Genomic DNA, 26,647 nt, shown 5'->3' on the forward strand with positions numbered 1-26,647 from the left:
AAAAGACGAATGATACATAAATATTTATTAACAATTAAAAATTACCATTCGACCACGCGATATTAGACAAAGTACCAAATATTTTAAAATATATTTCTCGAAAGTGATTATTGCGATGGAGATTCTTAGTAAAACAGATATAACAAAAAACAAATAAAATAAAATAACGTAATTTGTGTCTTGTATAATTAAAACGTGTTTTTTTTCGCATTCCCAAGCGGCACCCTTGTACGGATAAAAATTAAAATCATTACAAAAAAAAAAATACTAAAATTCTATACTATTTACTTATCTCACATAAAGCTTAGATCGAAAACATACGCTACACTGGAATGAGTTAAGCATAAATTTATTTAAAAAAAAATACTATTGGTACATTTAAAAAACGCACGATAAATTTTAAAATAAAAATTACATTCATGCATTACGATTATTATACATTGAATAAAAAATTATCAGAACATAAAATCAAAATAAAATTGTAAGCGAATAAAATAAAATCGTTGTATTCATGCGACAATGTATAATAAATATTTCGTATACCACACAATTAAATAAATGCAATACGTTTTAGATTCTGACCGGGGCTCGAGTTTTACGATATTTTTTTATTCATAAAACTAAATGCGTCAGGTATCACCGTATCAGATATGTATAAAAATTAATTATACAAATTAAATTATACGTTTATTATTTTTATTAAATTTCTAAAGCATCTTATACACTCGAATATATAAAATACATCCTGTATCTATCAGGATGTCATGATATTAAAATATTACTTAAATCTTGCACCATCGATGTTATAAATAAAATTGTATGTAATGTTTATACATATATCTCTTCGGGACGGTAGACATGCTTTAAAACAATCCTATCACACATTTCGATCGTGTTTTATATTTATAATTTTTTTTTTATTTTTTTGTAATTTTTCTTATAACATAAATTTCTTATCGCATGCTAATAAATTACTCTAAGCTAGGCAGCCCGCCATTTTGATTTTCACTTGGGCAATACAGATTGTGACATACTCTATCATGTTGACCATTCTAAAATTTTAATACAAAAAATGTTTAAATCGGTTGTAAATATAATCACAAAATACAAAATAGGCGGGCGAAATTTGAGTGTGAGACATGAATGATCCTCGAGTAAAGTAATGAGCCAATGTGCCCCGACGCAAGCGTGTGAGCTATAATACGACACTCCTGACACTTACGGCGAGAAAGCCGAGGAGCATTCACATAGAAGCGAGTGAGTGCTTATAATTAAATCCTAGACATCTAGGGCTCGGTCTAGACTACTGGTGCGGCGCATTGCTCCCCGTGTTGATACCTAGCGCATTGAACAGTTTCGATTTTAGGTTCATGCGGGGCTCACTCGCCTGGTTCGTGCCCTATAATAAAACAAAAGAAATAAAACAAATAAAAATGTGCAAATAAAATATTAAGCGTGAACGAAAAATTATGTAATACTTTCTATACAAAGCAAAATATACAAATAATTATAAACAAGACGATGTCATTTACATAAAATATTTATACAAATAATGTGATAAATTCCCAGTGATGAGTGCCCCAGTTTTACACGAACAAACGCCAATGAAATGCCGATAATCTTCAACAGACAAACTGAAGAATATACAACGTGTTGAAGCTGGCTAATTTCACAAAACATTCTTATGATTGCAACGCTGCCACACACAAACACGAAATTTTTGCAACTAAGGCCAATAGTTTGTGATGTATGTAAGATATATGAAAATAAACGGGTTTTTAAAGCACTATTGAAAATATTAAAATTATATATATTTTTTATAGAAGAGTTAATTCTTGACACAAAAATGCTTTTTTACTTATTAGAAATTAGATTTTCAAAATTTAGTAAATTTGATTAAGTACATTGAACTAAGGAAATGTAAGCAATTTTGCACATTATTGGTCTATAATTGACTCATGAATCTAAATAATGGAAATGCATTTTGCAGATTTTACATTTTTTTTTTGATCTCATTAATTATTATCAACAAGTCATCAAAATTTAAAATCCCTTGCTTACAAACCAAAGTCGTGCCAATCCCTAGAACACACAAAAGCAAAGAGCGAGTGATAAAGCACAAACAAACGCCGTGAACTAAAATTAGGGTAGGACCAAAGGAAATAACGTATAAGGAATAAAATGTAATACGGGATCTAGGAATTTAGTAAAAACATATATGACTAAGGACCTCATATTTATAGTGTATAAAAGTTTTTGCATTTATTATAAACAAAAATAAAATCTGCAAATTCTGGGGCATAAGGTTCATTTAAATTTTTGTTTAATATGAAGTATATACATTTTAAAGTAAATTTGGCAGTTTGGTAACAATAATGCCACCTTGACTATGACTTTTGAGATGAAGGTGTTTTATGGATTCGATATGGAACCAGGTAAATAAAATTATGTGCGGAAATAAGGATAGGATAGCGTTGTGATTTATATTGAATGGTACAGAGCAGGCTACACATTCCCCCGTTCAGTTCTAACCTCATCGTGTTGCGCGTCAGGCTCCCGAGCGCCTCTCCCACTTCTTGCTCGTGATTGTTTCACGATGTCCAAAGCCTAAAACCGCACATTTTTTGTACCTTTTGACCTATATCACTTATTTCGCCAATTTAACAAACAAGAAAAAAAAAACTTAGTGTTTTTGTAACATTTTTTTGAAATTCCAATTTAAGGCCTAATTTATTATTCTTAGTGACGTATCTGTCTAATTCTTAACGTTATTTTATTTATGAAATCGTGATTGAGTAAATGTCATGTTATCTTCGTGTAGTGACTTACATGAGGTGGAACGTGCTAGGCAGCGTGCGAATTAATTTTTATTAATTTACTTTCCCTCTTTTTGTAAAAAGCAAGTTTTTCGAAAAATATTATTGTAATCTTATACAATTAAAAAAAAAAAAACCATATTATTTGAACTATAATTTATACGGTGACAATAAGAATGATATAACGTAAGAAATATTTAGTAAGAAAGTATTATATAAATTGCATTTAACATACTTTAGAAATATTATTATAATAATATGAAGGTCTAATAGATATGATATTAGTATTTATAAGAATAAAACTATTTCCAGCTCTAGACAAAGTTGTTTAGCAAATAATTTGTAGACAAACCGCGATACGTGGAAATCAATTAAAATAGAATAATAATTATAATTATATTATTATATTAAAACATTATATATAAATTAGTTAGTAAACAACTTTGTACATTTTTTAAATTATTAATAATTATATTTCTCCGATTATACTCAAAAAATAATTTATAGCATATGAAATTAGCTATATAATCTTATAACATTAAAAATGAAATACTAATGTAGTTTGGGGCATAAAAACTCAAACGGCTATTTGGATGGGGCACATGAATCCATAAATTATTAGACAGCATTCACTTGACTAAATATCTAAAATTCAGAGAAAGACTCAAATGCATAAAAATAATCAAAACTTGTTATAAACTATTCAACTAGAAGTTCGACGTATAAAAGTATGTGAACTTAAGTACATAAAAATTGTACATACATGGAAAACTTCAAAATGGAAAGTTTTGACCAACCTTTAACGATACCAGACTTTTCTAAAATCTGTTATTTCGTGGTAATTTTATATTAAAAAAAAATAATGTACAAAATATGAAAATTAAATTTAACGGTTATTGCAATGAGGCAATCTGTAATATTTCGATAATAATTAATAACTGTGAAATTATGTATTTATCACATAATTCAGTTTCAACTACGCTTCATCCTTTTAGACAAATATAAAAATGGACCCAAGTTTAATATTATATATATTTTTAGATTGGAGTTTTTTTAACGTTATATACTCGCCTACTCTTACTCTATTTTAGCACGTAAAAATAACACCAAGTAAAAAAAAATTAAACTTTTTTTAACCTCACTTTGAAGTGTTTTAAAACGTAAATGATAGGTTTTAAAGATTATTTAGGAGTGGTTTTTTTATATAGTGTGTTTTTATATACCGACCTCTTTCCTACTGCGAAGGGCGCAGTCCTCCAACGTCTCTGCCGCTTCGTACTTGCCCTGTCGGCGGTAGAGGGCGCCCAGGTTCTTTAGCGTCGTCGTTACCGTCGGAGAGTCCACCTGAAAATTCATAATTATCTTTATATACAACGTGTCATTAAACTGGCGTCCTTCCGTTTAGGTCCATATAGAGACATGGAGGCATTCCACAGCCGAAATTATATGTGATTAAATGAAGCAGTTATCCCGCCATCGGTCGGCTTCTTAAGTTCCAAGATGGTTGTGGAACCTTGTTATCCCTTAGTCGCCTCTTACGACACCCACGGGAAGAGAGGGGGTGGCTAAATTCTTTAGTGCCGTAGCCACTCAACCATCCAACCAGCCATCCAACTGCTGGCTTTGAAATACACAGGCCGAAGACGGGCAGCAGCGTCTTTGGTGCGACAAAGCCAGTACTGCGGTCACCAACCCGCCTGCCCAGCGTGGTGACTATGGGCAAAACACATGAGTTCACGTTATTTTTGACGTAAACTTGTGGAGGCCTATGTCCAGCAGTGGACTGTATAGGCTGTAATGTAATGTAATGTAAATGAAGCAGTAGTAAGTACAGCTCATTACTACTTAACTGAAATCGATGTCAAATTTGAAAAAAAATATTGAGATATATAATGATAATAATGATGATAGGAAAATTGACTACAAATAACTGACTTAACAGTAAAAGTCCACCTGAGTATATATAGTATATAATATCAATTCTGGTATCGCAGTTAAATGGAAAGACGCCAGATTAATGACTCGTTGTATATATAAAAATTTGTATTAAATTATTGTATAAAAATAAATCCACATTTCTCTTGCTCACGCCATAATTCTAGAACGACTTTACTGATTTCCTTCATCTTTATTTTCTTAGTTATTACATCAAAAAAATTGCTTATATACTCTCTCTCTCTTGTTCTTGTTGAACTCTCTTGTTCTTTTGTAAGTCAATGAAAGTAGTCTATAGTGACGATGGAAAAAAGTGATAAAATTTTGCTTGGTGCTTAGTGCGCGTTGGCGTATAACTTTAATTCTAGGATGATAATTGTTAATTATTATTTATCAACTCCTAAAACGCGTTCATTTTTTTAACCGACTTCCAAAAAAGGAGGAGGTTCTCAATTCGACTGTATTTTTTTTTTTTTTTTATGTTTGTTACATCAGAACTTTTGACCGGGTAGACCGATTTCGACAAATTTTGTTTTAATCGAAAGGTGGTGTGTGCCAATTGGTCCCATTTAAATTTATTTGAGATCTAACAACTACTTTTCGAGTTATATCTAGTAATGCGTTTTTACTTGACGCTTTTTTCGTCGACCTACGTTGTATTATACCGCATAACTTTCTACTGGATGTACCGATTTTGATAATTCTTTTTTTGTTAGAAAGAAGATATCCCTAGTTTAGTACCATGATAAGGAAACCAGGATCTGATGATGGGATCCCAGAGAAATCGAGGGAAACTCTCGAAAATCCGCAATAACTTTTTACTGGGTGTACCGATTTTAATATTTTTTAATTTAATCGAAAGCTGATGTTTGTCATGTGGTCACATATAAATTTTATTGAGATCTGATAACTAATTTTTGAGTAATCTTTGATAACGCGTAGTTACTTGACTATTTTTTCGTCGATCTATGTTGTATTACTCGTCGATGTAATTGAAGTCGGTTTTTTTTTCGTTTGCGAGCAAACACAATTATCTTATCATCCAAATATGTTACACATAACGCATTACTAAATATTGGAACTATATAAATTTTGTATAAATATTTGTGTCATACAAATTTTGTAGTAACCTACCGACAATTTAAATATACATACATATATTATGATTATTTCCACAAACCTAGAATTAATGAAAATAAATGATTTACAATATACTAAATATGATTTCATTCATGTGACGACTAGGATGCAGAACATGCGTAAAAGTGTGTTTTCATAACAAAGAATCACTAGAGGATGAGACATGCAAAAAAAATGTTTTTTTTTTAGTTGGTCGTTTTTTTTAATTTGTAAAAAAAAAATGTTTTTTTTAGTAGTCGTTTTTTTTATTTGTTTTTTTACTGCGTAACGTACCTTAGCAGCTTTGTGCCAACCACCGTATTCCCCGTACGGCGCGTTTTCCTTCTGCAAGTGTTTATTCTCTTCCCTCTCCTCAGCAACTTGCCAGATAGGCTTGTTGTCGCCTGTTTATATACAATTTAAATTATTTATATTATCTTTTAATTAATTTAAACAATTAATTAAAAAACGATCTACGACGATTAAATTTACTATAAATTGTTGTTAATTTTGTATTTATAGTTTATATTGACAATCGTCAGAGATCTTTATTGTATGTGACACAAGTCGGGAAGGTGTGACACAGCGGTAGCTAACAATGTTACATTTACTCATTATTGAATTATCAATGATTTCCATGTATAAGAGATATATCTATATAAACCTTATAATAACCTAACCACAACTTAACAGGCCAGGTTTTATTCATAAGAGAATATCTTTACTTGACTCGTCAAGTTACTATCCAGAGCAATCAATAAAAAATGTGTAAAAAACGCAGCAGTTTCATAATAATAAACGTAATACTTCAATAACTAAATTAAAATTTTCTTAATTAAAAATTATTATAGAAGCCCCCTTATACATTAAACTCATCGATATATCGAAATTAATTTGACAAACATTTGACCCTCGTCCCCTTTCCTACCTGTGCCACACGTTAATAAATCCAAACTTGTGTCACTCACCTATGAACAGTGGCATAATGTCCCCATTATTTCATTAATATAGGATACTACACACAGTTTAAGGTAACTAAAATACTAATAAATTTTTCTTATTTAATTTAATACAAATTGAATAATACAATCATAAAAAAATTATTCGAATTATAATTCAAACAATATTCAATTTGGTGTATGTAATAACTAACTCGACCGACATATGACACTGAATCGACCTGTCATGTGTAACATTTGATTCAAGATGTCATTAGTGTCTGTTAATGCACTAGTTCCGAATACAACTGCGATAAATAATTCAAAAAATAATGAATCGAACAGCAGTTGTACTATAAATGCGTATAGATTCATGAACTCGCAAAAAAATATTAACTATAAAAAATATTAAATTTAATATTTAAAATATTTTTGGCAAATAATCGGCTTAGGCACATGCACAGGCAAGAGAGCGATTTCTTTTTACGATCAAGCTTTTTACCTTTACAACAAAGGTAAAAGTAATCGCTTCACACATTCGAATAATGTACAATTTTTTTTTTCTTTTATCTTGATTCCATGAAATTATTATTTCATAGACAAGTATTTTTATGTACATAATTATTATTATTTTTATATAATTCTCATCACAATATTGAATGTATTAATAATAAAAATATATATATACTTTTAAAAACATTTTTTTCATATATAAATATAAAATTTAAACATATTCTTATAATAATTTAGTAACTGAAATAGTGTATAATCATTATTACTAAAATAGTTTTAGGCAACATTGCACGATTTTCTTTTCCCCTACACACTAACATAACTGCTATATTTTACAAAATTAATATTCGGAGAACACGATGCACACGCTATAAATATACATTTTATGTATTCAAAACTTGGCCCCAATTTCACTTTGGCACGAAAAAAAAAAAAACAAAATAATCAAATAATCATAAAAATCAAATATTTTTTTATTGATATTTTATTTTAGATACAACTTTACGAAATAAAAAAGGTTTTCTACACTACGAAAAAAATTCGAGTATTACAAAAATGCATAAAGAGATCTAATATAAAATAATAGGAATAACAATTCAAGACGTTAAAAATGTTAAGCAAAAACTAAAGCGTTATAAGAATTACATGCAAACTTTTTTCTCTTAACTTTTTTTTTTAGTTGACAAACATTTTCCTAAAGGGAATTAATTTGATTTCTACAGACTAAATATTTGAATATGTTAATATCTATCTATAGTATAATTTACCGCAATTATTGGGGGTTTTTTGTGCTTTGGTTCTTTATTTAAATCTATATAACCATCACCTGCGTTCAAATGAATGACGTTGCTTACAAAACGGAAGACATCGTTCACACTGATATAATATTATAACATTTTATAAATTTTTCATTAATATAAACAAACAGCTGCTTAAAATATTTAGTATTATTTACATTTTTTTTTTCGAATTTTTGATATTTTTATTTCAAATTACTAATTAACTAATTCAACGATATCCAATTTTCATTCCTTATGTTACATTCTTTAAAATATTCGATAGATAATTAAAAAAAACGGCAAAATAAATAACAATATATCGGTGTCAACTAAAAACCGATTTATAGACATTCACGTCAATAAATAACTATTTTCATATTCATAATATAAATATAAAACTGTTGTAGATCTATTTGTATGTATGTGTGTTTAGGCTACCTATATAACGTATTATTAGAGGCAATGTCATTTATTTTCGCATTTATTTATACAATTACAAGGATCGCCTGTTGTTACTCGTTCTATTGAAAATCGAAGATCGAAAACGAGCTTCATTCTGTCAAATTTTTTTTGACTGCTATAAGGCCGAATGAAATCCATCGTTTTGAAAATATTTAAAATTTTAAACGTATTATGAGTGTAATGGTAAAACGATAATTTAAATAAATTATGGACACATTACGTTAAATCCATAGAACTAAAAATGAATTACCGAAATGTGTGTTTGCGCGAAACATCCTTACAACTTTAGCAAGTCTGGTTTGGTTAAAAAAAATCGATTTTGAAACAAAAAAAAAAAAATGATTTTAGTAAAGAAAAATGTACACCGAGTCAGCGTAGTTTGAAATATAATATAATACTTTATTCAATCAAAAATTATAAGAATTGGTTGTATGATTTATAATATATAATAGTCTGGAGTGTCTGGGATCTAATAGATCTGTCACACGAAATAAAGACAGTATTTCAATGATACGTCACATAGGAAATGTGCGTCAGAGACAACGCTATACGAACTTGAAATTAGCCGACTCTCTCTTCCTAAAAGTCGATGTGCATTATTTATAACCGGGCACTGTATATAACTTTTGTAATAATTTCAAAACAACGTTAGTTTCATAGCAGTCGTTATTTAAGCTATCCTAGATCATTTTCAATCTTCAATTTGTATTTTCAATAATTACATTCTATAAAGACGGAATGTGGTCAATTATTACTCATCTTCTATGTTAGTCACTTCTGTTAATTACTTGTTACTTTTTTGGTTTATTTAATGACGCTATATACTCTGAAACGGCAAACAGAATAAAATAAAAATATATCAAGCGGGCAAATAATAAACTACGGGTTATATAAATGGAAATTAACAATCCCTATAGTCCACTATATATCGACTTTTCTCTAGGCAGCTATATTTTTTAAATGTCAAAAGGTCGTATGTCCATGGTGCCTTATTTATTTAAGTATGGTCAGACATAATAGCGAGTCTCAGTAATTTGAAATTTTTACATGTTTTTTTTTTTCTACATAGACTAGCGCTTGACTGCGACCTCACCTGATGGCAAGTGAAGATGCAGCCTAAAGTGGTGCGCGCTTGACTAGAAGATGCCTATTCACTCTTGATTTAAAGATACCCAAGTTATACTTCGCTGGAAAAACGGAAGCCGGAAGGGCATTCCAAATTTTTGCGGTGCGTATTAGGAACGAGGAAGCAAATCGTTTAGTGCGAGATCGTGGGATTTCAACCACATAGCGTGTCACAACCATTTCAACCACATGTCACAATTGTAGGTAATGTTTCGAACGAATTTTCGTCGTAGATCTGCTTAATCTCCCATTTTACAAAGGAAATTACACTGGAAACAATTTTATAGGTCGTGTACAGAAAATAGATTATTTTATACTACTAGGTCGGCAAACAAGCGTACGGCGCGCCTGACGGTTATCGATTATCATAGCCTATAGACATTTGTACCACCAAAAGCATTGCAACCGTGTTGCCGACCCTAACCCAATCCCCCCAGGAGCTCTGGTCACCTTACTCACCAACAGAAACACAATACTACTTGAAAACAGTATTATTTAGCTGTGATCTTCTGTAAGGTCGAGGTACTAACCCAGTCGGGCTACTCCATATTTTGAGCAGGAAATTCCTGCTGTGACTTACCTCAGTTAAATTTTTTATAATTATAATAATTTGACTTTAACTTCGATTACAATTCGTTGATGAAAAAAGAATAATATAACGTAAACTTTTATTCGTCAGATAATTTTATATGTCAGATAGTTTTAATGGCATCGGAGTAACTGGCTTTTAATGCACTATTTAAAAGTACACAAAGGAAAAATACAATATACAACCTTAACAGAGTGTCAAAGACAGTCTTATGACAGATAAAAATTTCTTACAGAGAGGCCCTGTCTATAATTTATTTTGACATCTGTCCGATTAATAAGGATATTTAATATGACACAGTTATATAAATATGGTAACATTTTGATAGATACGACCTTTTAACATTTAGAAATAAAGTAGGGTACATACTTCACATAGTTATACTGCAAGGATCTTCATACGGGAATCTAAATTACATAATTAATAGCGGGAAATTTGTATTTTAACATAATTTGTAACTTACCATCGATGGTTCCGAATTCTCTCTCGTGAGCTCTTGTCAGTACTTGTTTGTATAATGTCTCCGCTTCCTTGTATTTACCCTGAATGACAAAAAAACAAGCAAGCTGTTACAGAAGATAATTATGGATTAGGGGAATAACGTGCCCATTTACACAAACAACCAACAGAAGTAGCTTAAATACTCAATAAAGAGCTGTGTGTGTAATTATGTAATTCTCACTTCAAACTCCTATGATTTTTGATCGCATCCAAATCGTCAGTCTTTTCAATAGGAGTTACTTAAGGGTTCACTTAACATCCCTTCCTAATATCTGACATGTTCAAATACATTTTTTGACATCCTATGTATATCTTTGTGAATGCTTTTTTTTTTTTTTGATACCAGTCCACGATCCTCCCACCGGAAAACGGCATATATCACACAAACTTTTTTTTCTCGTCTGCATGACGTTTGAGTAAATTCCTATTTAGCCTCGTCTCCCTTATTAATATAGTATGAGTATCGATACATCGAAATTTGGAGAAAGTAGTAACAAATTGAGTATTCTACATTTGAAGACATAAATGAGTTTTCCATACCTGCTTCAGATAGCAAGACGCGAGATTGTTCTTGGTCTTGGCCACGTTGGGGTCGTCAGGTCCGAGTTTGCTCTCGTAAATCTCCAACGCGCGCTGGTAGTACTGTTCGACCTCTTCGTATTTGTTCTGAAAAACGATAGCACAATGTAATTATAGATAACAGTAGTAGACTCGTTAGTATTATGATATTTGACACGATTTATAGTGATCAGCAAAACTTAAACTCGGAACCCGCGGTACTCGCCACTCGCCACTCGCCACTCTCCCACAGTCCCACTCACCTGGTTCTGGCAGAGCAGCGCCAGGTTGTTGAGCTGCTTGGCGACGTCGGGGTGGTCGCGGTACTGCCCGCCCCCCACACACTATACGCTACACACTCGCCACTCCCCACAGTCCCACTCACCTGGTTCTGGCAGAGCAGCGCCAGGTTGTTGAGCTGCTTGGCGACGTCGGGGTGGTCGCGGTACTGCCCGCCCCCCACACACTATACGCTACACACTCGCCACTCCCCACAGTCCCACTCACCTGGTTCTGGCAGAGCAGCGCCAGGTTGTTGAGCTGCTTGGCGACGTCGGGGTGGTCGCGGTACTGCCCGCCCCCCACACACTATACGCTACACACTCGCCACTCCCCACAGTCCCACTCACCTGGTTCTGGCAGAGCAGCGCCAGGTTGTTGAGCTGCTTGGCGACGTCGGGGTGGTCGCGGTACTGCCCGCCCCCCACACACTATACGCTACACACTCGCCACTCCCCACAGTCCCACTCACCTGGTTCTGGCAGAGCAGCGCCAGGTTGTTGAGCTGCTTGGCGACGTCGGGGTGGTCGCGGTACTGCCCGCCCCCCACACACTATACGCTACACACTCGCCACTCCCCACAGTCCCACTCACCTGGTTCTGGCAGAGCAGCGCCAGGTTGTTGAGCTGCTTGGCGACGTCGGGGTGGTCGCGGTACTGCCCGCCCCCCACACACTATACGCTACACACTCGCCACTCCCCACAGTCCCACTCACCTGGTTCTGGCAGAGCAGCGCCAGGTTGTTGAGCTGCTTGGCGACGTCGGGGTGGTCGCGGTACTGCCCGCCCCCCACACACTATACGCTACACACTCGCCACTCCCCACAGTCCCACTCACCTGGTTCTGGCAGAGCAGCGCCAGGTTGTTGAGCTGCTTGGCGACGTCGGGGTGGTCGCGGTACTGCCCGCCCCCCACACACTATACGCTACACACTCGCCACTCCCCACAGTCCCACTCACCTGGTTCTGGCAGAGCAGCGCCAGGTTGTTGAGCTGCTTGGCGACGTCGGGGTGGTCGCGGTACTGCCCGCCCCCCACACACTATACGCTACACACTCGCCACTCTCCCACAGTCCCACTCACCTGGTTCTGGCAGAGCAGCGCCAGGTTGTTGAGCTGCTTGGCGACGTCGGGGTGGTCGCGGTACTGCCCGCCCCCCACACACTATACGCTACACACTCGCCACTCCCCACAGTCCCACTCACCTGGTTCTGGCAGAGCAGCGCCAGGTTGTTGAGCTGCTTGGCGACGTCGGGGTGGTCGCGGTACTGCCCGCCCCCCACACACTATACGCTACACACTCGCCACTCCCCACAGTCCCACTCACCTGGTTCTGGCAGAGCAGCGCCAGGTTGTTGAGCTGCTTGGCGACGTCGGGGTGGTCGCGGTACTGCCCGCCCCCCACACACTATACGCTACACACTCGCCACTCCCCACAGTCCCACTCACCTGGTTCTGGCAGAGCAGCGCCAGGTTGTTGAGCTGCTTGGCGACGTCGGGGTGGTCGCGGTACTGCCCGCCCCCCACACACTATACGCTACACACTCGCCACTCCCCACAGTCCCACTCACCTGGTTCTGGCAGAGCAGCGCCAGGTTGTTGAGCTGCTTGGCGACGTCGGGGTGGTCGCGGTACTGCCCGCCCCCCACACACTATACGCTACACACTCGCCACTCCCCACAGTCCCACTCACCTGGTTCTGGCAGAGCAGCGCCAGGTTGTTGAGCTGCTTGGCGACGTCGGGGTGGTCGCGGTACTGCCCGCCCCCCACACACTATACGCTACACACTCGCCACTCCCCACAGTCCCACTCACCTGGTTCTGGCAGAGCAGCGCCAGGTTGTTGAGCTGCTTGGCGACGTCGGGGTGGTCGCGGTACTGCCCGCCCCCCACACACTATACGCTACACACTCGCCACTCCCCACAGTCCCACTCACCTGGTTCTGGCAGAGCAGCGCCAGGTTGTTGAGCTGCTTGGCGACGTCGGGGTGGTCGCGGTACTGCCCGCCCCCCACACACTATACGCTACACACTCGCCACTCCCCACAGTCCCACTCACCTGGTTCTGGCAGAGCAGCGCCAGGTTGTTGAGCTGCTTGGCGACGTCGGGGTGGTCGCGGTACTGCCCGCCCCCCACACACTATACGCTACACACTCGCCACTCCCCACAGTCCCACTCACCTGGTTCTGGCAGAGCAGCGCCAGGTTGTTGAGCTGCTTGGCGACGTCGGGGTGGTCGCGGTACTGCCCGCCCCCCACACACTATACGCTACACACTCGCCACTCCCCACAGTCCCACTCACCTGGTTCTGGCAGAGCAGCGCCAGGTTGTTGAGCTGCTTGGCGACGTCGGGGTGGTCGCGGTACTGCCCGCCCCCCACACACTATACGCTACACACTCGCCACTCCCCACAGTCCCACTCACCTGGTTCTGGCAGAGCAGCGCCAGGTTGTTGAGCTGCTTGGCGACGTCGGGGTGGTCGCGGTACTGCCCGCCCCCCACACACTATACGCGACACACTCGCCACTCCCCACAGTCCCACTCACCTGGTTCTGGCAGAGCAGCGCCAGGTTGTTGAGCTGCTTGGCGACGTCGGGGTGGTCGCGGTACTGCCCGCCCCCCACACACTATACGCTACACACTCGCCACTCCCCACAGTCCCACTCACCTGGTTCTGGCAGAGCAGCGCCAGGTTGTTGAGCTGCTTGGCGACGTCGGGGTGGTCGCGGTACTGCCCCCCCCCCCCACACACTATACGCTACACACTCGCTACCCCCCACAGTCCCACTCACCTGGTTCTGGCAGAGCAGCGCCAGGTTGTTGAGCTGCTTGGCGACGTCGGGGTGGTCGCGGTACTGCCCCCCCCCCCACACACTATACGCTACACACTCGCCACTCCCCACAGCCCCACTCACCTGGTTCTGGCAGAGCAGCGCCAGGTTGTTGAGCTGCTTGGCGACGTCGGGGTGGTCGCGGTACTGCCCCCCCCCCACACACTATACGCTACACACTCGCCACTCCCCACAGCCCCACTCACCTGGTTCTGGCAGAGCAGCGCCAGGTTGTTGAGCTGCTTGGCGACGTCGGGGTGGTCGCGGTACTGCCCCCCCCCACACACACACTATACGCTACACACTCGCCACCCCCCACAGTCCCACTCACCTGGTTCTGGCAGAGCAGCGCCAGGTTGTTGAGCTGCTTGGCGACGTCGGGGTGGTCGCGGTACTGCCCCCCCCCCCACACACTATACGCTACACACTCGCTACCCCCCACAGTCCCACTCACCTGGTTCTGGCAGAGCAGCGCCAGGTTGTTGAGCTGCTTGGCGACGTCGGGGTGGTCGCGGTACTGCCCCCCCCCCCACACACTATACGCTACACACTCGCCACTCCCCACAGCCCCACTCACCTGGTTCTGGCAGAGCAGCGCCAGGTTGTTGAGCTGCTTGGCGACGTCGGGGTGGTCGCGGTACTGCCCCCCCCCCCACACACTATACGCTACACACTCGCCACCCCCCACAGCCCCACTCACCTGGTTCTGGCAGAGCAGCGCCAGGTTGTTGAGCTGCTTGGCGACGTCGGGGTGGTCGCGGGACTGCCCCCCCCCCACACACTATACGCTACACACTCGCCACTCCCCACAGCCCCACTCACCTGGTTCTGGCAGAGCAGCGCCAGGTTGTTGAGCTGCTTGGCGACGTCGGGGTGGTCGCGGTACTGCCCCCCCCCCACACACTATACGCTACACACTCGCTCCTCCCCACAGCCCCACTCACCTGGTTCTGGCAGAGCAGCGCCAGGTTGTTGAGCTGCTTGGCGACGTCGGGGTGGTCGCGGTGCTGCCCCCCCCCCACACACTATACGCTACACACTCGCCACTCCCCACAGCCCCACTCACCTGGTTCTGGCAGAGCAGCGCCAGGTTGTTGAGCTGCTTGGCGACGTCGGGGTGGTCGCGGTACTGCCCCCCCCCCCACACACTATACGCTACACACTCGCCACTCCCCACAGCCCCACTCACCTGGTTCTGGCAGAGCAGCGCCAGGTTGTTGAGCTGCTTGGCGACGTCGGGGTGGTCGCGGTACTGCCCCCCCCCCCACACACTATACGCTACACACTCGCCACTCCCCACAGCCCCACTCACCTGGTTCTGGCAGAGCAGCGCCAGGTTGTTGAGCTGCTTGGCGACGTCGGGGTGGTCGCGGTACTGCCCCCCCCCCACACACTATACGCTACACACTCGCCACTCCCCACAGCCCCACTCACCTGGTTCTGGCAGAGCAGCGCCAGGTTGTTGAGCTGCTTGGCGACGTCGGGGTGGTCGCGGCCGAGCACCGCCTCGCGGATGCACAGCGCGCGCTTGCACAGCGGCTCGGCCTCGCGGTACTTGCCTGCAACAACACACCGTACTGTATTGCACTGTACTGTACTGTGTTGTGTTGTACTGTACTGTGTTGTGTTGTACTGTACTGTACTATCTTGTACTGTATTGTGTTATACTGTACTGTGTTATACTGTACTGTGTTATACTGTACTGTGTTATACTGTACTGTGTCATACTGCATTGTATCGTGTAATACTGTACTATAATGTATTGTACTGTACTGTACTATGTTGTTTTGTATTGTATTGTGCCCCATGCGTTGCTATGAATAGGTATATGATCGAATTAAATTACCACTTTTAAATAAAACACCTGCAATAAGTTGGCTTTCTTAGGAACAGTTAATCAATCTTGTTTTATCTGTATCCACTGTTATTAAAATGAGTTAACCTTGGTATGGCAATTAATGTAGAATTAAGGTTACTAGTTTATTATAGAATAATATAATTAGCTATGAATATTATAAAAAATAGTATATTTTACCTCGTTTTCCATAAAGCACAGCAAGGTTGTTAAGTGTTGCGGCCACAGCAGGATGATTCTCTCCGAGGGTCTTCTCCCGAATAGAAAGTGCATCGTTCAGTAGATTTGCCGCTTCTTTGTATTTGTTTTGATCTCTGTTAATAAAATTTCAATTAGTATAAATGAGAAACTAAGTTTTTTTTTGCATCATATTAGGCTTTAAGAGTTCCCCATATACAGTTAGTGGTCAATATTTACTGGACTTTTTCAGCTCAGCTCTGGCAGAATCTCTGAGATTCTTTGCAGGATCGAATCCCAAATATCGATGGAGAGCCAAAGTTATCCACACAGCGCCAAAGATTAGTAATCGGAAGTGGGTGTGGATCGATCAGTTATTACGAGTACCAACCAGTGAGGGAAGTATATTTTCCAGGTTTTTGAAGTAATTTTTTTTACACAGGCTTGACTTGGGGAGAATGCTGGCGAATTAATGACAAGAGCGTTACGAAAAGTGTGATGGAGCGAGGCGAACGGAAGTTGAGAGTGTGATATAAGTTAGTGAAGATAGAAAGAGAGAAGAGTTACGTTTCGTAATTTTTACTTCATTCGTGTGGTCTAAAGTACAGTCGTTTTTTAGGAGAAGTATTGTAACATTGACCATAAAAGTGTCACAGCAGTGTTTTCGAGCAGTAATCTGTATACACCTGCCCTAATTTATAGACCAGGAATGTAGACCATAATAGTCCCAGTAGGACGTGGGAGTGTGTGTGTGTGATACTGTAAGCGTTCCTATGTAGCTCCCAGGCTGATCTGTCGGCGAGCGGTCTCACCTTTAGACCAGGAATGTAGACCGTAAGTGTCGAAGAGCGGTCTCACCTGTACACCAGCGCCAGAATATTTAGCATGGTGGCGACGTCCGGGTGGTCGTGGCCCGAGGTCTTTTCCAGATCCTCGAGAGCCTGCTTGCACAACGGCACGGCCACCTCGTAGCGGCCTTGAGACGCGTACTGGATCACCAGGTTATGAAGTGTCCGTAGACGAGCGGGGATCTCGTAGCCCGCGTTCACTTGCTGAGCAAACTGAGACGGAGGAGTCGGAGACATCGCTGTCGAGTGAATCTCACTTTAGTTTCATATCATGATCAAAATTAAATATAACTTTATTCAAGCTTCAAAAGAACTTCTCAATCGTAATTGTACTAATTAAAATAAATAGTTTATAACTAATTATTATAGTTAATTTAAATGAAAAAGTATGTGGTGAGGTTTTAGACTTCCAAAAATCACATGTCCTTTTTGTTATAATTATATTAAAATATTATCTTTAAATGCAGGTATAACCTCATTCAATTTTAAATAATAATGCACTGTGATAGAAATTTCCAGACAAACGGTAAGGTTGCAAAGTTGCAGTTTGTTGGTAATTTTTAAGGTTTAAAAATCGTATGTTTAACGAATGATCTCTCATTACACCCCCCCCCCCCCCCCCTTGTAATATATCGTGATTTTTTTCCAAACCCTTTCGAGCCTTACGTCGTAAATGGACGATACCAAACAAATAAACATACACTTATTGTTCCTGTTGTCCTCGTGGTCATCGTCAGGGAAGAGATCGACCATAGGGTCATCGCGCTTGTTGTCTCCCTGACCACTGCGGCTGGTCTCCGACTCCTCATTGATATCGCTGTCGTATTTACTGGAAAAGAATTGGAAATTTTTAGTTTTACTTTTTATAATATTCATGATGATTCATCATTCAATGAATGATGAATGAATAAATATGTGACGTTTTATTTTTATTGACGGGATTATTATGATAAGACACGCGTTGATCAGCACCCGAGATAGCTGCATATTTACAATAATCATACAGCGCCGAATGTAGTGTGGTTCGATTTCCGCTTGAGATGGATATTTGTACAAATATTTATTTCTGGTATGGATCTGTCCTTGTGGGCCTCGGAGAGCACGTTAAGCCATCGGTCCCAGTTATTATCATAAATATATATAGCGATCGTTGCTCACTGTAGGGAACATATCCGCCAACCCGCAATGGAGCAGCGTGGTGGATTAAGCTCCAATCCTTCCCCTACATGAAGAAAGAGGCCAGCAGTGGGATGATACAGACTGATGCACTCATATAGTAGGAAATGCGTCCGCCTATCCGCAGTGGAGTAACGTGGTGGATTAGGTTCGATCCTTCTCCTACACGATTGAGAGGTCTATGTCCAGCAGTGGGATATTACAGACTAAATCGTGAATTTAACTTACAAAATTCGATTTGCAAATTGCTTCGTTGGTCAAATTGTTTTTTTTTTTTTTGAGATTATACATCATTGGAGATAGTACAAAAGTGGGTGCTTAATTATTAGTAATTCAACCTTATATCAATGCTGCTAGTACGAAATTTTAACGTGGTTAATAAGGTTGTCGAGACGCAACAAAGGTAAAAAAAAACTGTAATATCTTTACATGTTACAATTGCCTACTGGTGTTTGTTTGCAGATGAACAAAAAATGACTTCAATATTGACATCGACAAGTAATACAATTTACATAGGTAATCCAAAAAAATAACCAATTAAATACCCATGATTACAATTATAACTGTGGCTACGGTACTAAAGAATATAGCCACCCATCTCTTCCTGTGGGTGTCGTAAGAGGCGACTAAGGGATAACACAGTTCCGCTACAACCTTGGAACTTAAAAAGCCGACCAGTGGTGGGATAACCATCCAACTGCTGGCTTTGAAATACACAGGCCGAAGACGGGCAGCAGCGTCTTCGGTGCGACAAAGCCAGTACTGCAGTCACCAACCCGCCTGCCCAGCGTGGTGACTATGGGTAAAACACATGAGTTCACGTTATTTTTGACGTAAACTTGTGGAGGCCTATGTCCAGCAGTGGACTGTATAGGCTGTAATGATGATGATGATGATGTAATGATGATTACACTTAACTCAAAAAGTAGGTACTCGTCAAATCTTGGTCAAATTGAGACCACATGACAAGCATCAACTTTCGATTAAAGAAAGAATAATTAAGTTCGGTACACTCAGTAAAAACTTAACTAAGTAACACATAAAAATATACCGTCACATTGTGAACCTTCTCCTTTTTTTTTGAAGTCGGTAAAAAATTTGCTTACCGTATCGAGGCCATGAAGTCCAAATGCTTGTTCTCCTCTTCCAACTGCGAGACCCGTTGTTCGGAGGCCTGGAGACGTTGTTGGGCGGCCGCCAGCTCATCACGGAGCCAAGCGTTTTCCTGACAGAGTCGACGCACTTGCGTACGTAGTTTCTGTTTCTCGGCTTCAACTGATTGCAAGTGAGAGGCTAGAGCCATCATGACCTGGAAACAAATCATTTGATAAATCTTAAAAATTTCCTATATGGCATACTGAATATTGTACACATATTTACATATTTAATACGTTAAAAATTAAAAAAAAAATGGACAGTAAAATGACAATGAATTTCAATCTAGCAAATCTTTAAGTCGAAGTAAAGTTCTGCTTATTTTCTCGTTAATTTTAGTTTTGATTTAGTTTTAAGAAAAGCGTTGCGTACACAACGACGAAAACCAGACAAAGACTAGCCTGTTGGCGTAGTTTGTAGTGGTCCTGTTATCTGTTCCGCGGAATGTGGGTTCGATTCGCGTCTGAGCCTGAGTGTAATATTTGTGTTTATATATATTATTTCTATGTATATTTAAAAAATATATATTATAACAGTCGGCTATTACCTGTAACACAACGACACAGACGATCGTGTGTGTATGTTATAAGATATTAAATATTTAGAAAGCTTGTTTATTTTATTTGTTTGGTGTACAATAAAGTGTAAAATAAATAAATAAATAGAAAAAGACCGAGACAGGAAATTTTCTACTCAAAATATGGGGGACCACGACTGGGGACCTTATCGACCTTACAGAAGGCCACAGCTAAATAATACTGTTTTCAAGCAGTATTGTGTTTCTGTTAGTGAGTAGGGTGAACAGAGCTCGTGAGGGAATTCGAGGATAGGGTCGGCAACGTACTTGCGATGCTTCTGGTGTTGCGTCTATAAGCTGCGGTAATCGCTTACCATCAGGTTAGCCGTACGCTTGTTTGCCGACCTACTTTTATTAAAAAAAAAATTACAATGAAGGCCCAAAAAAGTGTGTGTGTCAGCTCCGACGCACGACTGGAGTTTACTACTTCAGATCGTCTATCTAAATAGGCACAAAATAGGCTCACTAGTCTAAAAGAAAGATTAATACCATATCGAATGGTAAATAAACGAATCAAATAACGCCATCTATCGAAACCCAATAGGGTTAACAAAAACGTAACGAGGTCATTCATTCAGTACATTTTACTTAAATACCGGGGGCCTTATATGAAAATCAATTTTTAATGAGTAAACTCCGAAAAATTTGGGTAAATTTTTAGTAAGTGATGATCAATAAATGAACGGCTGAAATTTTTTTTCTCTAATCATATTGTAACGGAAAATGATTTAACGAACAAAGAACCCCCTAAATTAACATAAACCGCCGCCCACTTGCATGCTATTGAAGCGACCCTCTCCACCCCCGGGCTGTGTATATGTTAGTTCAACAACCCCTTACGCGGGCTTTGTGCAGGACTGATTAAGGACCGCCATCTCGTCTCAGCGTGGGGAGTGTATGATAAGCATCTGATTCGTTTGTTTGATACTCTTAAGAGAGAACTGATAAAGAATTGTTTTTCGAACCAATGTATAATTTACGTCATCATCATTACAGCCTATACAGTCCACTGCTGGATATAGGTCTCCACAAGTTTACGCCAAAAATAACGTGAACTCATGTGTTTTGCCCATAGTCACCACGCTGGGCAGGCGGGTTGGTGACCGCAGGGCTGGCTTTGTCGCACCTAAGACGCTGCTATAATTTACGTACCCGTATTAAACTTAAAACACAGACCTACAGTTCGTAGGCTAAACAGTTGACAGAATTTAATACACGAGCTGTCAACGAATACGTTGCAGTTATAGTGACAGATAGGAATTGTAATAATTTTGTTTATATAGAATTATTATTGGCCAGTAAATGTAAACTGTTTGGTTTCTTTTAGATTAAATTGAAATTATTATTCCGTTTACTGATTTTAACTAATTAAATAGTCACTTGAAATACTATTGAAATAAAAAAGTTGAAAGTTATTTGAAATGTTGTTTTGATTTTTTTTATTGAAGTTCAATTTCTTAAGGCAAGGAACTTTACTGGCCATTAAATATTATAGCTCATACCGTCGGAGTAATGATCATAAAACCATCGTTTGTATATTTAACACTGAAAACAACCGTGAAATGCTAGACTATATTATAAAAGAAGACACAAATATATAAAGCCTGGTTCCTTATTAAAATTTCCATCTTTTCCATCTTTCATCTTTTCTTGTTCTGTCCTCACGAACAATTCAATTTCGAAAATGCCCTGTAATCTTACGTCATTTGTTCGTTTTAAAAATATATCTTTTTTTCTCAATATAATACTGTTATACATGTTCATATTAGTTAGTGACGGAAGGGCTGTAACAACTCTTGCAGTTAATAAAACAAATATCTTAAAATTGATGTTTACGCGAATTTCACTCATTATAATGAAACAATTTTTTTCGGATTTTATCGCCGTTTATTAAGTTTTACTAGCCCGTTGGCGCAGTTTGTAGTGACTCTGCTTTCTGCTCCGAGGGTTGTGGGTTCGATTCCCACCCCGAATCTGGGTGTAATATAAATATTTATTTATATATTTATATATGTATTATTTATAAGTATATTTATCCAAAAAAAACAATGTAGCTATATACCAGTCGGCTGTTACCTATAACACAAGCATTAAGTTGCTTACTTTAGGAACAGACGACCGTGTGTGTATTGTGTAAATATTTATTTATTTATTTTATTTTTAAATTCCCGACGTTTCGGATACTTTAAAGTAACTATGGTCACGGGAGGCTCCCTTTGTGTAGTATACGAGTTTACCAAAAAAAAAATTACCAAGCAATTTTAGACACGATGAAATAGGACATATTACACATTCCTATTCCTGGCATAAAGTCAGTATTAGATCCTTGACTTAGTCTCTAAGGGTGGTTCTTAAGAGCAGTGAGTGAATATAGGCCACGTCGACAGTACACTTGAGGGAATGAAAAGCTCCAGGAAATAGGGCATCAGCGAGTCTCCATTAAGAAACCATCCCGAGGTTTAAGATCAGTCAACTCATCAGATTGATGAGTTATATTATGAATATGCGTATGTATTAATATGCATATAATCTTATGAATATGCGTATATTATGAATACAAGAATTAAATAAAAATGTTATATTAAATAGTAAAATTAAAATGTACAAAAATAATTGTGTTTGCTCGCAAACGAAAAAAAACCGACTTCAATTACATCGACAAGTAATACAACGTAGATCGACGAAAAAATAGTCAAGCAACGACGCGTTATCAAAGATTACTCAAAAAGTAGTTATCAGATCTCGATAAAATTTATATGTGACCATATGATAAACATCAGCTTCCGATTAAATTGAAAATTATCAAAATCGGTACACCCAGTAAAAAGTTATTACGGATTTTCGAGAGTTTCCATCGATTTCTCTGGGATCCCATCATCAGATCCTGGTTTTCTTATCACGGTACCAAACTAGGGATATTCCCTTTCCAACAAAAAAAGAATTATCAAAATCGGTACATCCAGTAGAAAGTTATGCGGTATAATACAACGTAGGTCGACGAAAAAAGCGTCAAGTAAAAACGCATTATTAGATATAACTCGAAAAGTAGTTGTTAGATCTCAAATAAATTTAAATGGGACCAATTGGCACACACCACCTTTCGATTAAAACAAAATTTGTCGAAATCGGTCTACCCGGTCAAAAGTTCTGATGTAACATACATTAAAATAATTGTGTTTGCTCGCAAACGAAAAAAAAAACCGACTTCAATTACATCGACGAGTAATACAACGTAGATGGACGAAAAAATAGTCAAGTAACTACGCGTTATCAAAGATTACTCAAAAAGTAGTTATCAGATCTCAATAAAAATTTTATGTGACCACATGACAAACACCAGCTTTCGATTAAATTAAAAATTATTAAAATCGGTACACCCAGTAAAAAGTAATTGCGGTTTTTTGAGAGTTTCCCTCGATTTCTCTAGGATCCCATAATCAGATCCTGGTTTCCTTATCATGGTACGAAACTAGGGATATCTCCTTTCCAACAAAAAAAAGAACTATCAAAATCGGTACACTCAGTAAAAAGCTATTGCGGATTTTCAAGAGTTTCCTTCGATTTCTCTGGGATCCCATCATCAGATCCTGGTTTCCTTATCATGGTACTAAACTAGGGATATCTCCTTTCGAACAAAAAAAGAATTATCAAAATCGGTATAATACAACGTAGGTCGACGAAAAAAGCGTCAAGTAAAAACGCATTATTAGATATAACTCGAAAAGTAGTTGTTAGATCTCAAATAAATTTAAATGGGACCAATTGGCACACACCACCTTTCGATTAAAAAAACATTTGTCGAAATCGGTCCACACGGTCAAAAGTTCTGATGTAACATACATTAAAAAAAAAAAATCAGTCGAATTGAGAACCTCCTCCTTTTTTGGAAGTCGGTTAAAAAAAATACAGTCGAATTGAGAACCTCCTCCTTTTTTGGAAGTCGGTTAAAAAATAGTATTTACTTAAAATACTATTTTTTTTTATTCTTTTATATGACTAGTTTTTAATTTTACACATTTATATGGACATTTCTCTGTAAACTGGATAAGTTACTGTCTCAGGTCGATACAATATGAAAATGTAGTTCATTTTATGCTTTGTACTCAACGTAAAAAGATAATAAATACATTTATATCTCTCCATCGGTAATAAGTTAATCCAATATCCATTAAAATGGAGTTTAGTGTCTCAAAAACGCTTTTACGATGCTCAAAAATCAGTCCACTACGTGTCACAAAACAGTCACCTGGAGACAATCTCAAATAATTCCATTTTTTTCATACTTTTACAATGCACCTTTTACTGACAGTATCAGGCTAAGTAGTTTAGGAGACCATCGCGGACAAACAATGTAACGCGTAATTTATATATATTAAAATTAAAAAAAAAAAAAAACAAATATAATTTATTTTCAAGAATATCCATTTTTCTCTCTATTTTAAAAATAACTCGAACAGATAAGGTTAACTTGTAAGTAGAATTATCTCAGATTACAAATGAGCCTAGTAGTTATTTCTTACGGCTTCGCTCTCTTGAAGTAATTATTTATGTTATCTTATTCAGCAAGAAAATTCTAGAACGATTTTGATTTAACATGATTGTTATATAGCTAAGTTTTATATTACTGAAAATATTTTATAGTCTTTGCGTACACTGTGTCTGTATATAAAATCTGGTAAAAATTTAAAGGAATATTTTTATTCTTTTATGCCTATATTTTATGTAAGCTCCAAAATACATATAAAGAAAACTGAATATTACCGGCAAATAATGTTTAACTATAAAGAAGAACCACCCATCCTACTAGGGGGTTCCTACTAAGGGTACAACGTACTAGTAGGACGTTCTACTAGGGGGCATCCTACTAGGGGTACAACCTACAAGAAGGACATCCTACTAGTAGTAGTGGGCATCCGACTAATATTCAGTATTACAACATGACCATTTAATAACTGTTTATGCGTATGTATAAGAACGCATCATTCGTTATAATTAATTACTTATTGATATCATCTCAATCTAAATGAGGAATGCATTTGCATGTATTACAATAAATCATGCTCTCCTCTGCATATCAGTAGCGGTTCGATATTAATATTTCTATTTGTGGTCTAACCAATGAAGTGTACGTAAAATTATAAACCCATGTCTATTTATACATACATGCTAATCATCTATGAGCACTTTTTTATGGATTCTTTATTCATACACCAGATTATATACGTTGAATATATATTTTAAATAACTACACAAAAAGCTCGAGTTCGATTGCAAATACATCAGTTATATATTTGATGCAAAAATGTTTTTTTTTAATCTGAATAGTAAGTACCTAACTTCTGAAAATGAAGTCGACTTCTATTACTGACCTGTGCCTCCCCCAGTCCAAGTTCGATAGCATCGATACTCTTGCGAACCAGGGTCACCTTCTCGTGTTCATGTTCAGTGTTGGTCGCCAGTCCGGCCAGCAGTTGCGTGTGTTCGGCTCGGAGAGCCTCCAGCCCGGCAGCCACCGTGCGGGCGCCGGCTACCATCTCCTCCTGCGTCATCGCCGTCATCCTGCCTAGGGATTCGATCTTCTTTCTGTCGACAATATTATAAAACGTTATTTTTAGATTAAAACTATCGATTCATATTTAAATAGAGGACGAAACATAGCATGAAATGTTATGGAAAGTCTCGTTAACATAAGAACGATTATAAATTTACAAACAATTTCAGTCATTAGTTATGATTAATGAGTTTTAATCATAGAACTAGTACCGAAATAGCGCGGATGACTTAGCCAATATACCGTAAATTTACATAAAGGGGATTAATCAAATGCGGTTGACACTTCAATATAATTTTATAGACCGTATAAATATCATTATGTCATTACAGCCTATACAGTCCACTGCTGGACATAGGCCTCCACAAGTTGACGCCAAAAATAGCGTGAACTCATGTGTTTTGCCCATAGTCACCACGCTGGGCAGGCGGGTTGGTGACCGCAGTACTGGCTTTGTCGCACCGAAGACGCTGCTGCCCGTCTTCGGCCTGTGTATTTCAAAGCCAGCAGTTGGATGGCTATCCGCCATCGGTCGGCTTCTTAAGTTCCAAGGTGGTTGTGGAACTGTGTTATCCCTTAGTCGCCTCTTACGACACCCACGGGAAGAGAGGGGGTGGCTAAATTCTTTAGTGCCGTAGCCACACAGCACCCGTAGCCACACAGCACATATTATAGACCGTATAAGTTGTATATAACCTATGTTTTTAATGAAATGTATGGTACTGGTCGATAATATTTCGAAAACAAGGAAATTTGTACACAATGAATTGAAAGTATTATCCATCATGGCATAAACCACTTTTGGACTTAATACACGAGGTACTAAAAGAGAGGTGAAATAGTTTGTCACTTTATACTATAG

The 26,647-nt window shown here is 38.8% G+C and overlaps 1 protein-coding gene across 1 annotated transcript; it reads right to left on the reverse strand.

The window, feature by feature from the left end:
* Window positions 1–8: 8 nt before the first annotated feature.
* Window positions 9–25,816, reverse strand: LOC123661129 (kinesin light chain). The gene is made up of 12 exons (XM_045596127.1): window positions 25,604–25,816; window positions 19,609–19,811; window positions 18,028–18,155; window positions 17,337–17,565; window positions 16,482–16,615; window positions 15,881–16,005; window positions 11,318–11,443; window positions 10,740–10,818; window positions 6,165–6,274; window positions 4,044–4,160; window positions 2,533–2,607; window positions 9–1,399 (listed from the first exon to the last, which is right to left on the reverse strand). Exons 1-12 carry the CDS (start codon window positions 25,790–25,792, stop codon window positions 1,304–1,306), a joined length of 1,611 nt encoding a protein of 536 aa, XP_045452083.1. The 5' UTR covers window positions 25,793–25,816; the 3' UTR covers window positions 9–1,303.
* Window positions 25,817–26,647: the final 831 nt, after the last annotated feature.

The sequence above is a fragment of the Melitaea cinxia genome, chromosome 16 (genome assembly GCF_905220565.1).
Source record: "Melitaea cinxia chromosome 16, ilMelCinx1.1, whole genome shotgun sequence".
NCBI classification, from domain to species: Eukaryota; Metazoa; Arthropoda; class Insecta; order Lepidoptera; family Nymphalidae; genus Melitaea; species Melitaea cinxia.

Excerpts from the sequence above, each read along its gene's own strand:
- LOC123661129 (XM_045596127.1), bottom strand. The coding sequence starts at position 25,792 with ATGACGGCGATGACGCAGGAGGAGATGGTAGCCGGCGCCCGCACGGTG. Across the intron at positions 16,616-17,336 it reads ATTCTGGCGCTGGTGTACAG|AGATCAAAACAAATACAAAG; the intron begins GTGAGACCGCTC and ends TTTTATTAACAG. Across the intron at positions 4,161-6,164 it reads GTTGGCACAAAGCTGCTAAG|GTGGACTCTCCGACGGTAAC; the intron begins GTACGTTACGCA and ends ATGAATTTTCAG.